This window comes from Centruroides sculpturatus, unplaced genomic scaffold (genome assembly GCF_000671375.1).
Source record: "Centruroides sculpturatus isolate CEXI.00-Female unplaced genomic scaffold, Cexi_2.0 scaffold2543, whole genome shotgun sequence".
Lineage (NCBI taxonomy): Eukaryota > Metazoa > Arthropoda > Arachnida > Scorpiones > Buthidae > Centruroides > Centruroides sculpturatus.
This window is the reverse complement of record NW_019387246.1, coordinates 1-20,422: the sequence shown is the minus strand read 5'-3', so window position 1 is coordinate 20,422 and position 20,422 is coordinate 1. Positions and strand designations below refer to the sequence as shown.

Sequence of the window (20,422 nt, the reverse complement as noted above, 5' to 3'; positions counted from 1 at the left end):
AAAAGAGCGACGTTTTGTATAACGAGTAGCGAAAAAAGGGTGTAAGTTTCGCACTCGTATCATCTGCGATTTTTTGCTTCTAGAAATAAGATTTATCGCATATAACATTTATTTGCAAGGTTTAAACACTTTAATCAGGCTATTCCTGTTAAAAAGTTGTTTAAATATAAACATTTANGCACTGATCAAAAATTAATACAGTGGAATCTTGCTTAACGAGCACCTCACATAACGAGCAAAATAAATTGTGAAAAATTGACTCGGTTAACGAGCGACGTTTTGCATAACGAGTAGCCAGAAAAGAATGTAAGTTTTGAACTCGTATCATCTGCGATTTTTTGCTTCTAGAAATAGGATTTAGCGCATATAACATTTATTTGCAAGAATTAAACACTTTAATCAGGCAATTACTGTTAAAAAGTTGTTTAAATATATACATTTAGTTTACAGAAATAGATTAAAAATAGAAATAATGAATTTTTTCTAGGTATTAGTTTTTTTTTGTTTTCTTCTTGATAAAGCTGAGATAAGCGATTTTACGCTCGATCTGGTTTTCTCAATTAATTATAAAAGTAATTAAGACAAAAAAACACCATGTTTGCTCTTTACGAGTTTAAATATAGTTTGGGTCTTTCCAGTTGTTAATTTCTTGTGTTTTATTTTTCAGACATGTCGATTGTCATGTCTGACTAGAACTTGACATGATAATATTTTGGCTAATTGAATTTTTAACTACCAAAATTTAACAGCGAAACACAGAAAAAACTCTTTGTCTTCTGTCGGCGTGTCCCTTCTTCGTTCTGAGCTTCGACTTTCGGAGTGCCAGAATTAACCTGTAGGATATTTTTCAATTAACGTTTTACAATAAATTCAGTCTCTAAGTACGATGTTTACCTCGGGTTCCAAAATTATTCGACACGGCTCGGAGGAAGATACAGTGGTGCCTCGTATAACGTACGCTTCGAATAACGGACGCTGCGAACAACGGACTTTTTGTTTGGCCGTTACGTGACTCGAGCAACGGACTGGCTGCGAACAACGGACTTTCTGCGAACAAGTGCGAATGATGTTTTCACTTTTTTGCCGATGACAAGCTGCTATTTTTATAATATATTAGTATTATTAGAATAATTTATTAGTATATCTGAAGTGCAGAGCTCCCGCTGGAATTCGGCTTGCTTCCCTGTTCATTACGTACAGTACATCACCACAGTGCAGGGTATTTACATTTATTCGAATGTTATGCAAATCATGGCTTTTAAAAAAAAACAGAAAGGTGATTTCAATTGAAACAAAGTAAGAAATCATTAAAAGGAGTGAAAGTTGACAAAAACTTCTTTGTCAAATGGGGAGAGGTTCAAAAGTTTACCAACACTCATTATCCAAACAGAGCTGAGGCCAACAGGANTGAAACAAAGTAAGAAATCATTAAAAGGAGTGAAAGTTGACAAAAACTTCTTTGTCAAATGGGGAGAGGTTCAAAAGTTTACCAACACTCATTATCCAAACAGAGCTGAGGCCAACAGGATCAATGATCTCTACAATGACACTCTTGCCCGTCATTTCAGAAAGATGTTGAAGAAGAGAGAGAAACAGACCACCTTGGACATGTTTTTCAAGAAGCAAGCTGCCAAAAAAACAAAGGATGGAACAAGAGGAGATGACCCTGCAAGCTTTGGTAGCCTTTCCTGAATCTGACTCCGATTAAAAAACAATAAAAAGAGACCTGCTGCAATGTGTAAAAAGTCTGTATCTGTATGAATGTGTAAAGAAAGTGCTCCTCTATCTCCTCACAACATCTGACTACCCAGCATAATTGGTGACTGCTCCATTTTCAATTTTTAATGGTACAGTACGGTTATTTTATACTGCGGAACAAATTATGTTTTAACATGTATTTCTATGGAAAAATGCGTTTCGTATAACGGACTTTTCACTTAACTGACGTGTTCCTGGAACGGATTAAGTACGTTATCCGAGGCACCACTGTATCACTATAGATATCAAAGTTTATTTATTATCTGATAAATTAATTTTAAAAAATCTCACACATGTTGCAATTTTGCACTCTCTTCCGAGTTATTTCATTTTAATTTTTTATAAATCGAATATAATAATTTACTTACACTACTGAATTTTATTTAGGTCTAATCGCAATTCTCTCGGAATATCTCAGAGAAAAACGAAGAGAAAAGCGAAACTTTCGGAAAAATTTTCGCTTAAAAATGTCTACTTACAATAGAAAAAGCAACAATATATTCTAACAATTCGATAGGTATTGTTAGAATATATTTTTAACAATGTGTTACGTATTACGATTTCGATAAATACGTCACGTGTTATATTAATCGGTTTTAAAATATTTCACTTACAAATGTAAAAAAGATCATGTGTTATAATCGAGTATGGTCGGAGTTATTGACAATATTACCCGTTATTAACATTTAAATTTATTTATAAAACCTATCGCTACCCTCAAAATTATATAATAACTAAAAATATATAAATGCTTTAATACATGGCACCAACAAATGTTGCAAGAAAAGTTAATTCATTAATTAAGCAACTCATTATGCTGTCTTCTCTACTCCTTTATACTATAGATAACTTGTATGTGACCTATTGGACGTTCTGTTTTAACCTCACCTGATACATAATAGAGTAATCAAACTTTAACAAAAGTTGAATTTAGTAATTAAAAGATTGATAGATAAAAGGTTACTACACTTCGAATGTATTTTTTTTTATTCGAGGAATCATCACACAATCGAAATTTTTATCCGCTTTTATACATACACGAGAATATTAAATTTTTGAATTCATATTACTGTTAACACGACTGTATATGCATGGAATGATCCACGAAAATCCGGCATTTTCAGCGACAGAAAAACGAAAAAATCAGGAAATTTGCTGAAAGTTTCACACGTTTTACATTAAATTTCGTGGCGACACGACAATAAAACTCCGACAATTTGTTGCCAGCGATTTAATTTTTTGTATGTGCGATTAAAAGCGATTTATTTCAAGCATTTTCTGAGTTTTGCATCATTTGCAGCCACTTTATCAGTAAGGTCAGATCACGAACTTTCTAAATTTAGGTATTTTTCATTAGTGTTAAACCGAATATCACACAATTAGTGGCAATGATTTTCTGACAGAGCTCCATTTACATAACAATTAATCGTTTTAATCACAGAGACGACGAATGGGGTCTTCCCACTTATTTCGGGAAATACATTTTCATCAAAGTCTCGGTAGGGAAAAAATCTAAAGAAGATTGAATAGTAGCTGGCTGTATATTTCTAAACAGTTTTCGAAAATTACGTGTTTTATTGCAATTTTTGACCCCAGACTTAATTAAACGTATATATAATAAAATCTATTAACTAAAAATCTATTGTAAGTCGTTTTTTATACCAGAAAGTAGCTTCAAATAACTTTACAGTAGTAAAATTAGTGCACTAAAACTTTAAAAGGCTGAATGAAATTTGATTTAAAAAATCCGCAAAAAACAATCAAGCGTTAATCGTGCGTCATTAAAGGTAGATTAAAATCGCGATAAAATGTTTTCGCATGTGAAAAAATCTTTGAAAAAATTTAGATACTTAAGTCGTTGTTGATACCAGAAAGTAGCTTCAAATAACTTTACAGAAGTAAAATTAGTGCACCGGAACTTTAAAAAGTTGAATGAAATTTCATTTAAAAAATCCGAAAAAAACAATCAAGCGTTAATCGTGCGTCATTACAAATTTATTAAAATAGTGATAAAATTTTTTCGCGCGGATTAAAATTTTTGAAAAAATTTACAGACTTAAAAAAACATCCGAAAATCAATAAGTGTTAAAGTTTAAAAAAAAAAAATTTTTAAAGTTCAATAGATCATTTGTTATGTAACTCTATGCGACTTTCTCGAACGTACCTCGAGCGTGGAGCGAAAGCACATAATTATANATTGTTACGAATAAACACATTTACAATTAGAAAACTTTCTACACGTAAACCGTTGTATATGTTACTGTTGTAAACCATAATATATTTATAAACTATATCAAGTGATTAAAATATGATACACTTTCATGTACCTGAGACGAAAACTGTTTTTCTTTTGTTGGATGAAATTCTTGCTTGTAATGATATATAAAATTTTGCTGTATAAATCTTTTCCAGCAATAATCGCACTTTATTGCTTTTTTCGTTTTCATGACTCCTCTCGTGACAGCTGGTGGAGTTAAAGATGAAGAAAACTTCTGACAAAGCTTATATTGATATTTTCCCATATTCTGATATCTCTGCAAAAGCGAACAAAAGAAATTATTTTAGAAACTCTACTAATTTCAAATAAAGTGAATCAGGTTTATATTACAGATAAAAATATAATTAGTATGTGTTTGTTTATATACACTTCAGTAGAAAAATTAGTGTTCAGACAATGAAATTTTAATAATTGTTTCTAAATTAAAGTAAAAACAATAAAAATGTCAAAGACACAAAAATGATCTGAACACTTGGGAAAGTAAATTCTTATAATAATATGATATTAATTGTAAATTTTCGATAGTTATTTAAATAATTATTTACTTGTGCGATTCTAGAAATGAATCTTTTTAGAGAAAATACTTTAGCTACGTACGTTTCTAATAAAACTCAATACTTTAAAATGTGTTAGCAAAATATGTTTGTCTAAATTGTCTTCCCATATAGCTGAATAAACGCAACTTATCTGTACTTATCGTTAGAATTATTAACTTGTGCGATTCTAGAAATGAATCTTTATAGAGAAAATACTTTAGCTACGTACGTTTCTAGTAAAATTCAATTCTTTAAAATGTGTTAGCAAAATATGTTTGTCTAAATTGTCTTTTCATATAGCTGAATATACGCAACTTATCTGTACTTATCGTTAAAATTATTAAAATTTAGATACAAAAGAAAAAATGAAAATTGCGTGGTATATAATTACATTACATACATAAGTTCGCTTATAAAGTTTATGTAAACATTTCTGTGTATAAAATGTTAAAACCACACGTACTTACCGCGAGTAACGATCAAAGGACTGGACTGAAAGGATAACAAATTCAAACTGACACCTGTCTCGCTATTCACTATACCACCCCCTGCGTTTTTCACTAAATTTCAGGAAATCGGCTCGCCCAGTTTAAGTGGTTTCTTAAGCCTTTGTTACTCAAACAGCATGAAATCTCTAATCAGCTTTTATATTATATTCGGTCCATTACTTCTTAAACCTTTGAAATAATCTATTGACTTTTGACATTTTTGCATTTATATAAATACAATTATAAATATAATAATAATAAAATATAAATATTTAAATTATTTTTATTTTTGAAAATACAAGGGAAATGGCATTTCTACAGCTTTCACGGGCAGCACGCTACTGATAGGGTAAAGATGCCAAATATGAGATACCAAGGTTTTGGCCAAACTATTAATCTCAACTATTTGGCTCTAGTGTCTTCCGAAGCGTCCTGGCAATAGCTCCAAATGTATGTCAGTGCTAGAGATTGCAATTGCTGGATCCCTCATCCAGCAATCCAGCTGGATCCAGCTCATTCTTCGGCCTTCTGGATCCAGCATCAGGTGCTGGATCCAGCGCTGCGGATCCGCAAATACTCAATTAACTTTCTAAATAGTAACGCAAAAGTCTACGTTGTCGGTGTTGCCGCGTTTCTACGTGCGCTATCGCTCGGCGGCGAAAGAGACGTTGCCGCTCAGTGTGGCACGTGCTACACCCCCTCTCTACACCACACTGCCTGCCCTTTTACCTCTGCTGATCTAATTGCCAGTTGACTTTCCGCTTTCACTAAATAAAGTGTCTTCGCGCTAAATAAAATAAGTAACTCCTCTCCTAGTCCTGGTGCATAATTCGTTTACAGTCGGTTGTGACGTCAGTGAATCACATGACGGAACGATCTGTTTAAGCCTAAGGAGAGCTGCAGCCTCGCGGCTTGTTTACGAAACCTAACTTATAAAGTGGCCGTAAAAGCTCTGTAGAAGAGAGTCGAGTTTGATAACTGCTGACACAACCCTGAAATTTATCTTAGACAAACTAAAAAGCCAGGACACAATCTTGAGTGCCGAGCTTTCCGAGGCACTCCACAAAAGACTCAGAAAATGGCGTCTTATCGAGGTCACAGGAATGCTGATTTACATACAGAACCCAAAGAAGTATGACCAAAAAGTTAGAAAGCTTTATCTTTCACATGCCGAAAAAAATGTAATGCGCCAGGAGATGAAAAATATGCTGAATCGTGTAAATACATATGTAGTGGAACCAGCAGCAATGGCAGAGGATATTACGGAGGTGGAAAACGATGATCCAGATAACCCGGATTTCCTGAATTTCACATTGGAACAAGAATTAGAGATCCAACTAAAGCGTGAGAAAGAAAACTTCATGAAACGGAAAGAAACTAGTACTGAGAAGGATTATGATAAGTTATTAAAAAAGGAAATGGCTGTTTATGAAAGTGAGGGAGTCAGAGGTGAAAACTTATCTTTGATTTATCATTATTTGATGACACTGAAACCAACTAGCGTAGAGGCAGAAAAGGCCTTATATAGGGCGGGATATATATGCAGTTCATTAAGAAGTAGGTTGGGAGACAACACCATCAATACCATTTGTTTCTTGAGATCCTACTTTTAGAAAAGTCAAAAAAATAACAGAAGTGATTGATTTAATTTTATTTAATTCTTTAAAATACTTTATTCAAGACAAGACTAATATTTTATAACTTCTATTCTAATTTTATTAAGTAAGAGTTTTTAACTTTTATTCTATAAGTGGTTAGTGGGCTAGGCTAGGCAATTTTATTGTTAAAATTAGTGACAAACTGAGACTACCTAGTTAGTTAAATAGTTAGTTAAATAGTTAATTAAATTAATGAGTATCAGTATCTTAGAGATATGATGATATGAATGCATGTGATTCATGGTTGTGATAGTAATAACTAACTACAAGACTACTACTAATTACTTACTCACTACTTTACTAAGAATAATAATTAAATTACTTATAAATAACTACAGACTGATATGTAGAGCCTATATAAGAAAACTGGTAAGACTGATAGCCACTAAGCCACTGATTATCAGTCCTTACATTATTATAATATAATATATTAATATAAATTAATTAGTAGAATTACCTTTGCTATTACTTAACTTAACTAAACATTTAAAGTTAATTATCTTTATCTCAAGTGTTAAACTGAACCAAAGTTAACTTTACTCCTAAATGTGTAAGAAGTTTTACTGATTTACTGTATAGTGACCAGTCTAAATAATAAAAGTTTCTTAAGTATTTAAAAAAAAGCATAAATTACTGGATAGATAGATAGGTAACACTTTATTGCAGCAAAAATACATCTGCGCTGGATCCGCGCTGGATCAAGCTGGAATGATGTTGATCCAGCAAAAATCCAGCTGGATTGAAAACACTGCTGGATTGCAATCCCTAGTCAGTGCCCGCTGGCCAGAGGCGCTGTTAGATCGTGGGTGTGCAGATTTTCACAAAACCACAAAACAAATTTTTTGACATTAAATGTTTACGATATATGTAACAACGTTATTATTACGCTAAATTCTTTTAATTTACATTCATTGTATCAATTATACGGTCAATTTCACGTTATTAGTGTAGTACTATTGTTTTTTGTCAGCAAAAAAAGTAGGCAGCCGTTTTGTAAAATTTGAATGTGTTCTCAATATGAGAGACATGGGGGTTCCTAAAATGAGATCTCATATTAGGATACATGTGTATCCTAATATGAGATATCTAATTTCATATGTGAGGTGAAAGTATACGTATTAGTTTAACGGCAACTATTGATTTTTTATATATTTTAGATGGCCCCAATTAAAAGGAAAACCTGGGAACACCGTACCATGATACGAGCCGTGGATGCAGTACGGAGCAATCAAATGGGTTACTTAAAGGCATCAAAACAATTCGGTGTTCCTAAGGGTACCTTAGAAAGGCCGGATCCGGACGGGTCAAGGAATCCCCAGGAATCTTTCAGGCGGTGGTCCGTTCGGATACGTTGGTCCCCGACCCTCACCACCCGGTCGCAACATTGTGGGCCTGCCCGAACCCATAATGGGCCTGCTATAAGAGGTCCTCTTGGTGCCCAGAAGGCGGGGCGAAAAGAGTACAATAAAGGGTACCCTAGAGCGCTACGTCAAGAAGGATGCCCATGCTGAAGTACTCGTAAAAGTTCGTATGGGGAGACGTCCAGCTTTGAGATCTCTACGCAATCTATATTTGTTGATTTTTGATATTGTTTCAAAAATGCCATTATGAAAATCGCTGTGATTTATATTTTGAGGCTGACATAGATTAAATCTATTTTTGATCTTTGATTAATAATTAACAATAATTGAGATCTTTCGTTATTTTAAAGATTGATGTTAGTCTACATTTAATTAATAAGCACAAATTAAAAGTGTGATTTTAATTGGGTATGTTTTGATTTTCCATATGTTATTTATACTATAAACCTAAAGGAACCTAATATGAGATACTGTCTCATATTAGCAACCCCTGGTATCTCATAGGAGACCATTTACCTAAGACGTGATTTCGGACTTTTTTAACTTTATCTAATATAACTAAAAATTTATATACACTTTACACAATCCGATTTACAAATTTAATTGTTGATGTAATTATAATTGTGTTTCGGAAGTTTACTGACTACAATGACAGTCGAACACCGGTTTAAATACAGTGTGAATGACTATACAATACAAGTTGCCTTGTCCATTTATAGACGATTAACAGGGTCTTTAAACTGCTAAAAACACTGCTCTATGTTTCGGAAGTCACTTTGCAGGTCATCAGAATCTTTGTTCTATGGACTTTAGCCTAGTCGAAGTTAAACAACCAGTGCAGAAATGTCTTTCTGTCAACTGAAACGAAGGAATAAAAACCAATTCGGCTTTAAATGTCAAGTTTAGAAAATTAAATCGTAGCCGGTTGAAACGTCATTTCCGGATGACAAATGGAAAAACAAATTATTGTTTAATTGGAAAATTTTTATGTCCATTAAGACTACAGTATTCGCATTTTTCTTATTATTTTACTCCAAATATTACGAAAATGAAATATTTCATATAACGGATCTATACATTATTGTAATTGGTAATCATTTTATTTTAAAATTTATCAGTAACGGCTGTAAGCTATACGTGTTTTAACGACATGTGTCAATAGCAGGGGAAAACTTGAGTTAGAAATCGAATGAACAACTACGATTTAATGAAATCGCAGTTGTTCATTTCTGTTTTTGTAACAAACGGCTTAACGCGACTGGAATGAAGTTTCTAATTCGTTTTAAATGGAAAAATAAATCCATCTTAAGAGTAGTGTTTAGTGACTCAATATTCTTATTAACTTTCGTGTATTTTAGAACGTATAGTCCTTAACATGTGTAAGGTTTTATGTGTAAAATTCGGACACTTTAATATAACAACAGTTGAGAGTTTATTAACAGATTGGTAGATAAAAAAGGAGTTATTATACTTAGAGTCTATTTTATTTTTCTTGGTTCGAAGAACCATCATAAAATCGAAATTTTATCCGCTTTTATACAAACACGGAAATATTAAATTTTTGAATTCATATTACTGTTAAGACGACTGTATATGCAAGGAATGATCCGCGAAAATCCGGCATTTTCAGCTACAGGGAGGCTCAAAAATCTTCAACCCAAACTTCAAATCTGTCAGAAACATGCAACAAAAAGAACGAGGCATACATGATTATAGTTTATATATAGCCTATATTATATCGATATGTACGTTATCCGCATTTTATATATTTCTAGCAAATTAATTGAGGTAACAATTTCATATACGTACAAAACTCTACCTTATTTTTATAAGCAATCAAATAATATATTTCCAGTTATTTTATACACAGTTTTTTTTTTATTCATATTCGTAATCTGTGATAATTATAGCATTTCCTAATGAATTTTTTAATAATTGAAGTAGTGTAATAAACTTTTAATATTTATATTATCTTAGCTTTTGGTATTTATAATTAAATGTATTTAGAATGCGTTGCATGTCGATAACATTATAAGTAAATAAATTACTTATACAACTGAATTAACTAAAAATATGTTTGGTCTGATTACATGTACGAAAATGCTTTTAACATTTTGTTATATCTTCGTAATCTAAATTCTAACAACGTTGTGATAAATTGTAATTTTTAACTCTTTCAAGACAACGTATCTTTATTAAATCCGCGCTTTTATTCTCGTAATTTTTTATTACTAAAGTTATTTTATATATAAAGAAACAATATAAAAGTTAAAACTAATCTAAAAAATCTTTTATTTGATAGAATAACATTACCTACAGCTATATTTATCATTTAACAAAGAGTGAAATTTTACACGTGCATTGTTTAGAAACCCGTTGACCTTGAGAACAGGTGTTAGCTTTTACAGCTGGTTAACACGTATACCTGTGAAAAAGTTCGATTGGTAAACGAAACACCCATGCCCGAGTATCGAAACAATATTCCTATTATTTGGTAATTAGAGATTTATAAAAAACCACTCAGTGATTGGCGACCATTTCAGATTGGAAGCTCAAGTTTATTTCAATTTACGTTGAATTAATATGCAAACTTGCAGTAATTACTATATTTGTTTTTATTTAATTTTTATTTTTATAAGTTATTGTTATTTTCTATCAGTACAGAAACGTCACAACAGAGCAAGGTTTCCTTTAGTGGTTCCTATGGACCCCTGAATTCCTTGGAATTGCTGATCAGGATAGTGGCAACTTAAAATTAAAATTGGGGTGTTAGCGAGTTCGAGATATGTTTAATAAAATGTTAAAATGGGCTCTTTGCTGCATAACTTGCATACATTACAACATTTTAGAATTTATTTCGTTCGTTCATAAAATTTTATACATTCAATTTTTTTAAACAGTAATAATTATTGGTTGTTTCACATAATTATACAAATAGTTCATTTATTTTGATCAAAACTAATGTTTTTCTATGAAAATTCTATAAATAAAGTAAAAAATTGATGAATTTTATATTTTTGTAAAGTAATTTATCACCCAGTTAGGAATAAATTAGTCATTTTTCGTTTTTTACTATATTATTATACCCAGTTTATACAAAATGGGCAAGCTTTAGCTAGTATTTTCAATAAATATTACTATAAAGATCAAAATGTTTTATTTATACTTTATTGATACGCATTATTCACCATTCAATATATCAAAGTTAAATTTGTTCTTTTGCTATTATGTAGTTGGATAGATTTATTTTACTTCGGGGTTCAGGGTCGTAAGCGTAAAACATCCTCTACGGAACAAATTTAAAATTGACGACTTATAAAAGTTAAGATAAAAGTAACAAAAGTTAATAAATTCTCTTTTTATCCAGGTAATTATAAAGATGGAAGAAATAACAGAAATGTCTTCAATATTTCAACAATGCTCCCTCTTAGTCATAGAATTAGCGGAATAAGTAGTCTTTTACATATTTAAATATCTAAAAGATACCGAATTAAACGTGTGCAGACAAGTGTGTAGGGAATGGAGCGATATCGTTGAAAAAATTACGTTTCATAAAATATCAATGGTCTCTTTTTCCGAAGTTCCGCAATTCGAATAATAAAAATAAATAATTCATAATTAAGTCGGTTCTATGTTAAAGTCTATTATTTGTCTACATTGTTCGCATTTTAAAACGAGAAAAGAACCGAAAAATATAAATTTGATTAGTAGGATAGAATTCATTTGAAATGTGATTTGAATATTTGATGGAAGCGAGTAATTGATAGCTTTTATTGTAAGTAGCAAAGTAATTCACGCGTCTTCCGTGTTCTTAACAATCTTAAAGTAATTGTCTTTTTTCAGAATAAGTAGTTTTTAATTCCTTCATAAACCGCAACTGGCATTTTTTCTGTATGTATGGATGGATGTTAGTGTGTATGGGGCACGATTTTCTTCGCCCGCTTTGAAGCTTAACTCCTGTGCCTTTTGTCGAAAATTTCTGAAATCTGTGTATTAAGATATTCTGGTAACACTTGGCGTGCAAAGGGCCACAATCATTACAAATTCCTCTTGAGATTTTCAAAAATACAGATAACATTACTTTAGAATCAATGAATGATTCGATATTTTTATAATTTTATTCATTAGAAAAAGCATTATTTTAACTTTAAAAAGTTCAAATAATCCTGTTTATAATAAACATTTTTATAAAATAATCTTATCTGAAATATTTCAAACCGATTAACGTTATTACGTAACACGTGACGCAAAAATATGACTTGATCGTAATACGTCACGTGTTCTTAACAATATATTCCAACAATACGTAACGAATTGTTAGAATGTGTTGTTGGCTTTTCCTATCGTAAGTGGTTTAAGCGTAAATTTGTTAGAAGATTTCACGTTTTTTCTTCCTTTCTTTCAGATTTACCGAAGAAATTGTGATTATGTAAGTATACTTGAGGATTGTACGACAGGCAGAGAGGGTTTTCTGTGTACCGCTTATTTAAGGCCCACTTGGGTGAAGAAAGACAAAAACGGCTCTTCTTCTTCTAATAGGTTAATATGGAGATGTTAGCTCTTTGCGTCCTGCATCTCTAGTTATGAAGTAAAGTCTCCATGTACTGTACCTGCTTTAATTTTAAAACCAAAATAAAAAATTATATTTTGTTTAAATATCGGATTTATAATGTTTGTAATTTAATAAAATTATTTTATAAATTTAACAAAACGTTATATTTATACACCGAAAGTATGTTTATTGTTCAAATAGCTGAATAGTTTAAATGGAATAAAGAAAATAAACACAGCAATTTTAATATGTATTTCTTTGCTAATATTAAATGTAAGTTGTTATTTTTCTATTTTGTGTCTATATTATGAATCCTTATTGCAGTGTGGTGAAGCCTGTGAACTCCTCGGAATAAAATGTTTTTAATACAGTTAATCTATATATATATATAAATGGACATGTATGTCCCTATATCTCACTTTTTCGCCAAAACTACACATTGCACGTGAATGGTGTTTGTATGTGGTGGTAGCCCCAAGTCTCCATTCGTGCATAGGGGTGGTTGCGTCTCGATAGCTATAAGGGTGCAAGAGATATGAGGCTGAAAGTGGTTGAAAGTGGCTTTCNTATGACACAATTCGAGAATTGGGTAAAACCCTCCTACAACATGAAATGTAATAAATTTTTACATACTTAAGTAATAATAGTTTACGAAAATTATTTTCATGAACTATTAGTATTTAAATATGCAAATTTTTTTTTCTCGGCTTCTGTCGATACACATGATCCTTCTCAAAACTTGTTTCAAAGTTTCCAGATCTGGACACTTCTGCTTCTGAAGTTGCCAGATATTTTTCCCTTATTTCATACTTGTTTTATTCTTCATAAGTGCTTAGCACTATATGAGGAAATTTATAAATATTTTTTAACTAGAAGCAAGCAATCTAAAATTACATACGTTTTGCAAAAGGTATCTGAAGATAATGCATGAATCTGAATGCATGATTTGGCATGGATCTGAAGATAATGCAAAAAAATGCTCAGTGGATTAGGATAACTTGCCGTTTTTTTTAGGCAAGTTATCCTCGGTTAATAGTGCTTTTACTGATAACGAAGAAAACATTGTTTAATTTATATAAATATGCATCACTTAAATATCTTTATTAAAATTTTCTTATCATAATTATGACAATATACTAGCACGTTTTTTAAGTTTTAGAACCTAACCCTACTCTTCGTACTAGTTCTTTGTTTCGCATAACACGGCAATTTTTTGGAACGTAACTACCGTGTTATACGGGGGTTACCTGTATTTAATCTAAAGTACACTTAGTGCCATCTATTGGCAGCAATTTTAACAAAGCGTTCTTAAGTGATTATCTACTATATATAAAAGCGGAAAACCGGTTTCTGTCACGGTATGCCAAAAACGGCCACTAGGGGCGCCCCTAGCTATTATTTAAATTTAAATTAACAATTTTATTATTTTTTCTAAGTTAATTTTGAAGGATGTTATGGGTAGAAAATTTTAAATTTGCTTAAAAATCTGTTTCTTTTTTCGATTTATGTGAAATTTAAGCGCTAGTCTAAATAAATTATATATTATGTTGTAATTAATTATAATTTTCATCTCATCTCATCTCATCTCAACTCATCTCATCTCATCATAATTTTCATCAATCATCATCTCATAAAAGAGATGGGGCAGCCATGACCTAAATCGATAAACTATAATCTACAATACATTGAAGGAAAATTTATGAAAAAAAAATAATGCATAACACATTATTCAATGAGATGTGTTTACAGAATCGCCAGAGAATTATTTGTATAATCCTTAACCTTGTATTATTTCACTTTAGTGTTAAATTACACAAACCATTCATATTAAAATGTACTACAATAATACATATTTTTAATCTTAAAACTATTGTAGGCATTATATGTATAATAAATGGGATAAAATTAATATTCATATACATGATTATATTTACCATGGTATAAAAAGTGATTTACCATATAAATCTTTTATATTTGTAATTTTTAATTTGAAATGGCCCTGGCTGTCTTTAGTCCACATTATCTTAGATAATCAGGGTTCTACTGTATTATTTAATTATTTAATAATATGGTTTTAAAAATAAACAAGTAAAACGGCAAAACCGTATTTGGGACAAGACTATGTCTGGGAGACTCACTACTGGACTAAGCGGAATCATTTTGAAGCTGAATGCGGGTCTCGTTCTCATTTTCCAATCTTCTTTGGTATCGCTGCTTTTGGGCTCGATCGTTCAAACTTCGTTGGCCACGATGCATTTTCGATGAAATTACCCTATCCGATTTCGAAATTTCTCTCTGTTGCGTGTCGGCTTGGGTTGAATTTTTGTCGATGCGTAACGAAAATTTCTTGTTTTTGAAAAAAAATAATCGTGGCTATTGTATCGTCCGAAATTATTTTTTTATTTTGCATAAACAATTTACAGTTTAACCCGATTATAACGTCATTGGATGTAACGAAAACCTAATATAACGTTAAATTTTTATTGGTCACACGGTTTTACTATACTAGATAATGTTAAAAAAACCCACTTATAACGACATAAAACCGTTTTAACGTCTTATTTGAAGCACTCTCAAATTTACAAAATTAGATTACAAATTTTATTTAACATACAAGAAACTACGTGTTCGGTCCTAAGGTCAGAGTTCACTTCTTAGAATGACTGTGAGTGGTACTCTCCTCCACCTGACTTCGGTGGGGTGAGGTGCCTGTTTTGCCTGTTTGTAGAAGAGGGTCGCCATTTTGGATTTTATTTTGACTCGGATCTCGGTCCCCTGACTACTTACAAGTCTGGATTTTTTATGCGCAAATGATTTGGGCATCTGTGTCAAATAGCAACTCTCTAAGTGTACTTCTTCATACCTCTATGCTGGTAACATAAAACGGCAGTACGATTTTATAAACAAGACATAGTCTTGTCAACAAGTAATTTCATATTTTATGTAAAAGTAGTTTAAATACCAACTAAATATTAGTTAGTGGTTATAACAAGTTGGGCATCAGCAACAGCGGTTATATTGACCCATGAAAAGTGAAAATTCAGTGGATAGTATTAGTAATTGGATAGTACGCACGGGAATAATGCCTTCCGGGAGGTCTTCTTAATGCAATGCAATGCCTTCCTCTACTCGACTCAAATACTAGTAAACGTAATAATTATCGTTATTAATTTCCGTTGTTTGCTTTATTCTTTCAGCGCTTATTCGAAGGGTAAGCTTCCAGACGAGTGGTGCGTTCCTCCCCACTATCATGCTTTTGCATTTGTCTGTGTTAATGGGTTGCCTATGCTTAATACTCTACTGGTGAATGTTATTGCATATGTCCTGTAAGCGTTCACTGTTTCTGTGTGAAGCTAGGATAATTGTGTTGTCCGCATAGCCCTGTATGTAGGCAGCTAGGAGGCAGGGTGTCGTTTAAGTGCAGGAGAGACCAGAACAGGACCTAGATCCCTGAGGACAGCCCGAGTGATGGGTATGATTATGTTATTTTGTGTTGTATAAACATTTGCACTCCTGTTTCAAAGGTAGGATTGAAGAGGTTTTAAAGATTTTGAGGGCAGTAATGAGCATGTAGTGTGTGCAAGGTAGAAGGCCACCAGGCGTGATCAAAGGCGCCTCTAAACTCAATAGTGACTATTGCCGTAAGCTGATTATTAAGCTTAGCCTGGTGGATGGCATCTACAGTACTTTTGTTTTTAGAGAACCCGAACTGATTCTGATGAAGGGCTCTACGCTTGCTAGATGCCAAGTGATCCTATTAATCATTAGACCATCTAACACTTTTCCCAGAGTTGGGAGAAAGCAGATCGGTCTGTCCTTTTTGTAAGTGTTAGCGCTGGTTGGTTTGAAAATCAATTTAACATCAGCCTTCTTTTATTAAGTAGGGAAAAGGTCAGTGTTCAAGCAGATATTAAAGAGTATAACAAATGCTGTAGGATTGGCCTCAAACGCTCATTTAAACACAATTCGGCGAATTTTTTAGTGTTTTATTGCAGTAAGCAGTACAGTCACTACTTGTGTATCGAAGGTAAATTTAATATAAAGATGAAAGTATAAATTGTGTAGTAAAGCAATTAAGAAAGAAATTGTTCTATTTGAAGCATCGTAGAATTAAGAACATCGCAGCTACGATAGATAACCCATCGACGTGAAACTAAAATACCACGTGAACAAATATTGAAAACTAGCAGACCCCGCCACGCGTTGTTGTGGCTCAAAATGTATCTATTATAAATAAATAACACTTCCTCCTGGGGGGAAATTATTCGAAAAATTTTTTCTAAGTGTACATTCTCTTGACGTACCCTATTAAAAGGCAATCAAAAACGCAAAAACCCGCATCTAAAATAGTATAATAGAAGCCAAGTTCTTCACGGTAAGCCTTAACCCTGTCTATCTCTCCCAGTGGGGGGAATTTCGACATTTATAATATATAAAAACATGCGCGTATTCGAATGCAGCGTTGTGTCAAAATTTGAAAGGAATCGGTGGGAACAAACGAACATTACATTTTTATTTATATAAATAGATAGAAGATGCCTCACAGAAAAGCAAACTTAGGGCGTCGTACTCGTAGCGCCATCTGTTGGACATAAAAGCCTTAACCTAGATTATATATTTTAATTTATATGAATGTTTAACGGAATAACATACAGCCTATGTCCACCCTGAGGTTCCATTCTAAATATTGGTGAAAGAATTAGTTTCGGAGATTACCTGCTGCAAACAAACTTACATACATACATACATACAAACATTACCTCTTTATAATATTAGTATAGATCAGTATAGTATAGTATAGATCAAGTATAGTGTGGGCAACCTTTTTTATAACATGGGCCAGAATAAATTTTACGTTTTTTCCGTGGGCCATAGTAGTTAATTGACACCTTGTGACCTGTAAATTTTTAGTCTGCAAATATGAAATAAATAAATAAAAAGAAATTAATTACTACAGTCGACCCCCCTATAACACTGTTGATTATTCCGTTTTATATGAATTCCATGTTGTATGAGTCACTTAGATTTTACAAATGCCTGTGCCGGGCTGTGAACGGCTCACCTATTTGTAAAATCTAAGTGACTTTAAACACAATAAAAACATCACTATGTAGTTGGATACGACAGACATTACATTTTCTAATTGCATAGCTTTTGCACATAGATTTTCTTGATGGATGACGCGATGAGATATAAATAATTTAGAAAAATTCTGTTCTCCCATTTTTTGTTTGAATAAGGAAATGACTCCCTTATTTTTTCCTGTCATTGCTGCCACAACACTTCAGAAAAAAATATTCAATTTAAACTAGACGAATTATATCGAAAATATTTATTTATAATTTCTTTTAAACATCTCGCGGGCCGTAGCTGGCCCGCGGGCCGGGGGTTGCCCACCGTTGGTATAGATATCAAGTATAGTTGTCGAGAGCGTAGTATAAAATTTTAATAACGATGATTGTAGCTTGCGATTCCAAATAACGTAGGTGTAGTGCATAAAATAATTATTAAGATCGAATTAAATTATGCTTAATACGAGCAAGCCAAAATCCAACTGGTCTTGGCAGGTCGGACGTTGCAGCTATGGCAGGATGTAAAGTGCAACCGTTGTTCGTCGGGTAATAACTTATCTGCGAAAATTTCAAGAAATCTCGAAAAGCAATCGTTCGAATTTACAATGAACAGCGATAGTTAAATCTGCGCGGTGGGGATCAACTTCTATCTGACGATAAACGTAGGCACACCCGTGAAGACGCGTCAGTTAAAGTTGTCTCATAAGGAACTCTTTGCCCTGCCCCGCCTATTGGCACTACAGGGTTAAAAGAGACTATGCCTTGTTCATCGACTGGTCGGTACCTGACGCGGGAGACAGACGTCATAGCTGGGCCCTATGATGCATCATTCGGACTTCCGTCCGCACCCCGGCCCAGCTCACTAACTTGGCATAACTTTTGTATGTGCAGCCTGTACTGCACTTTGGTCCACACTACTAAACCTTTTATAGCTCACACATATATAGAATACTCAAACAATACCTACGTACAGTAGGTATGCGGACAGCGGGGCCCTTACCCCAGAGGGAGGGGCCCAAATAAGCCAAATAGACTTATAAATCAAGAAGATCTATGATTTTTCCCATCAATTCCTTTAGTTTCTTTAGGTTCCCTTTACTAGCTGCTAGCGTTCGAAGTACTTGATCAGGGGGCTTAGACCAGTCCACTTGGTCCGCCCATAGGCGGAAGTCCCTTGTTAAGGGACAGTCAAGTACGTAATGCCTCGCTTCGCCGCAAGGACTACCACAGGGGCAGCTACCATCTCCTTGTCCGAATTTGGACTTGAAGTGGGGGAACCTCCCGTGGCCAGTTAAGATTTGAGTCGACAATGAGCAACAACTTATCGGAGTGAGGCCAACTACAGGCACGAAGGCGTAGGTTGACCTACCTACTGTACTTAGAGTCCAGCGCTCTCGCCAGCTTATCATCGATCTCTGCAGTAGAGTACCTTTTATGTATGTAGTCGAGGGGTCGACCATCCTCGTAACAAATGGGCCACTGGCTCCCGCCTTTGCCAGCTGATCGGCCCGTTCGTTGCCCAGGACACCGGTGTGGCCTCTTACCCACCGCAGGGCAACGTGTCGCTCGTGCCTCGCCCTCAGTACCCTACCTCTGATCTCATGTACGAATGGGTCACGATGGTACCCGTCGCTTAAAGCCTGTAACGACGACTGGCTATCTGAGTAAACCGTGACCGGCTCTGGACCCGGGTGTAGTAGGATCCACTGGGACGCCCCCTCCAGGGCCACCAGTTCTGCCTGGAACACGGACGCCTCCTCGTTCAGTCTGACAGTTCTGCTGTACACTTCAACTCCGTCGGAAAAGACGCAGTATGCGGCGCCTACTAAGCTGCCGTCCTTTGAGCCATCGGTGTATATCTCAACACCAGTACCAGTCGGTTCACCGACTTCCCAATCGAGTCCAATCCTAAGGGCAGGATGGATCTTTAGTACGTCTGTCTGACGCCTAAGTCTGATCGGGTACTTCCGATTACAATGCATGGCCTCTCTACCTTCCACCGTTGTTCTGTAGAAGGCTGCCTCTTGGCTGACAACCAGAGGCAAGGGGAGCAGCCCGGCCAAGACCAGGGCCGCATCCGTTGACACAGTTCTGTACGCACGCGTGATCCACAAAGCAGCGGGACGCTGGATCGTGAGTACTGTCCTACTCTGACAGACGTTGGCGGTGTCTTTCCACCAAACGCCACAGGCGTAGCAGACAACGCGCTCCACACTCATCTTGTAGATGGTACGAAGCGCCTCGCCACCCAGCTCGTAATCCTGCCTAGCTAGTCTTGATAGTGCCGCTATCATTCGGTTTGTTCTGACTCGAACATCCCTTAGGTGGGGAGTCCAGCATAGTGTCTGGTCTATGATTACACCGAGGTACTTTAACTCATTCACCATTCGGATGGGGTTGCCCCGGATGCGGTATATAGGTCGGCGTGCCAATACCCCGCTTCGGGCCACCGTCAGGGCCTCTGATTTCTCAGGGCTAAAGGAGAGCTTATGCAGCTCCCCCCAGCGAATGAGCTGTTCTATCGCTTCGTTGCCGCGAACCTCCATGTCGCGTCGACTATAGCCTGCAACTACTAGCAATAGGTCGTCAGCATAAGCCTGCAGTTGGACTTGGTCTGGAAGGATCAGTCGCAACGCTGTGTCTGCTAGAACATTCCACAGAAGGGGACCAATACAGGAACCCTGTGGACAGCCCCTTTCAAGCGTCCTCTCATACCTAC

General features: G+C 34.6%; 1 protein-coding gene and 1 long non-coding RNA gene across 2 annotated transcripts; both read right to left on the bottom strand.

The window, feature by feature from the left end:
• Positions 1–636: 636 nt before the first annotated feature.
• LOC111616305 lies at positions 637–2,274 on the bottom strand. Its single transcript, XR_002755223.1, has 2 exons — positions 2,127–2,274; positions 637–833 (listed from the first exon to the last, which is right to left on the bottom strand). It is a non-coding gene; the product is annotated as an uncharacterized LOC111616305 (long non-coding RNA).
• Positions 2,275–18,737: 16,463 nt separating this feature from the next.
• Positions 18,738–20,249, bottom strand: LOC111616304. The gene has a single exon (XM_023357732.1). It carries the CDS (start codon positions 20,247–20,249, stop codon positions 18,738–18,740), a length of 1,512 nt encoding a protein of 503 aa, XP_023213500.1.
• Positions 20,250–20,422: the final 173 nt, after the last annotated feature.

Coding starts and splice junctions, on each gene's coding strand:
- LOC111616304 (XM_023357732.1), bottom strand. CDS start 20,249: ATGGAGGTTCGCGGCAACGAAGCGATAGAACAGCTCATTCGCTGGGGG.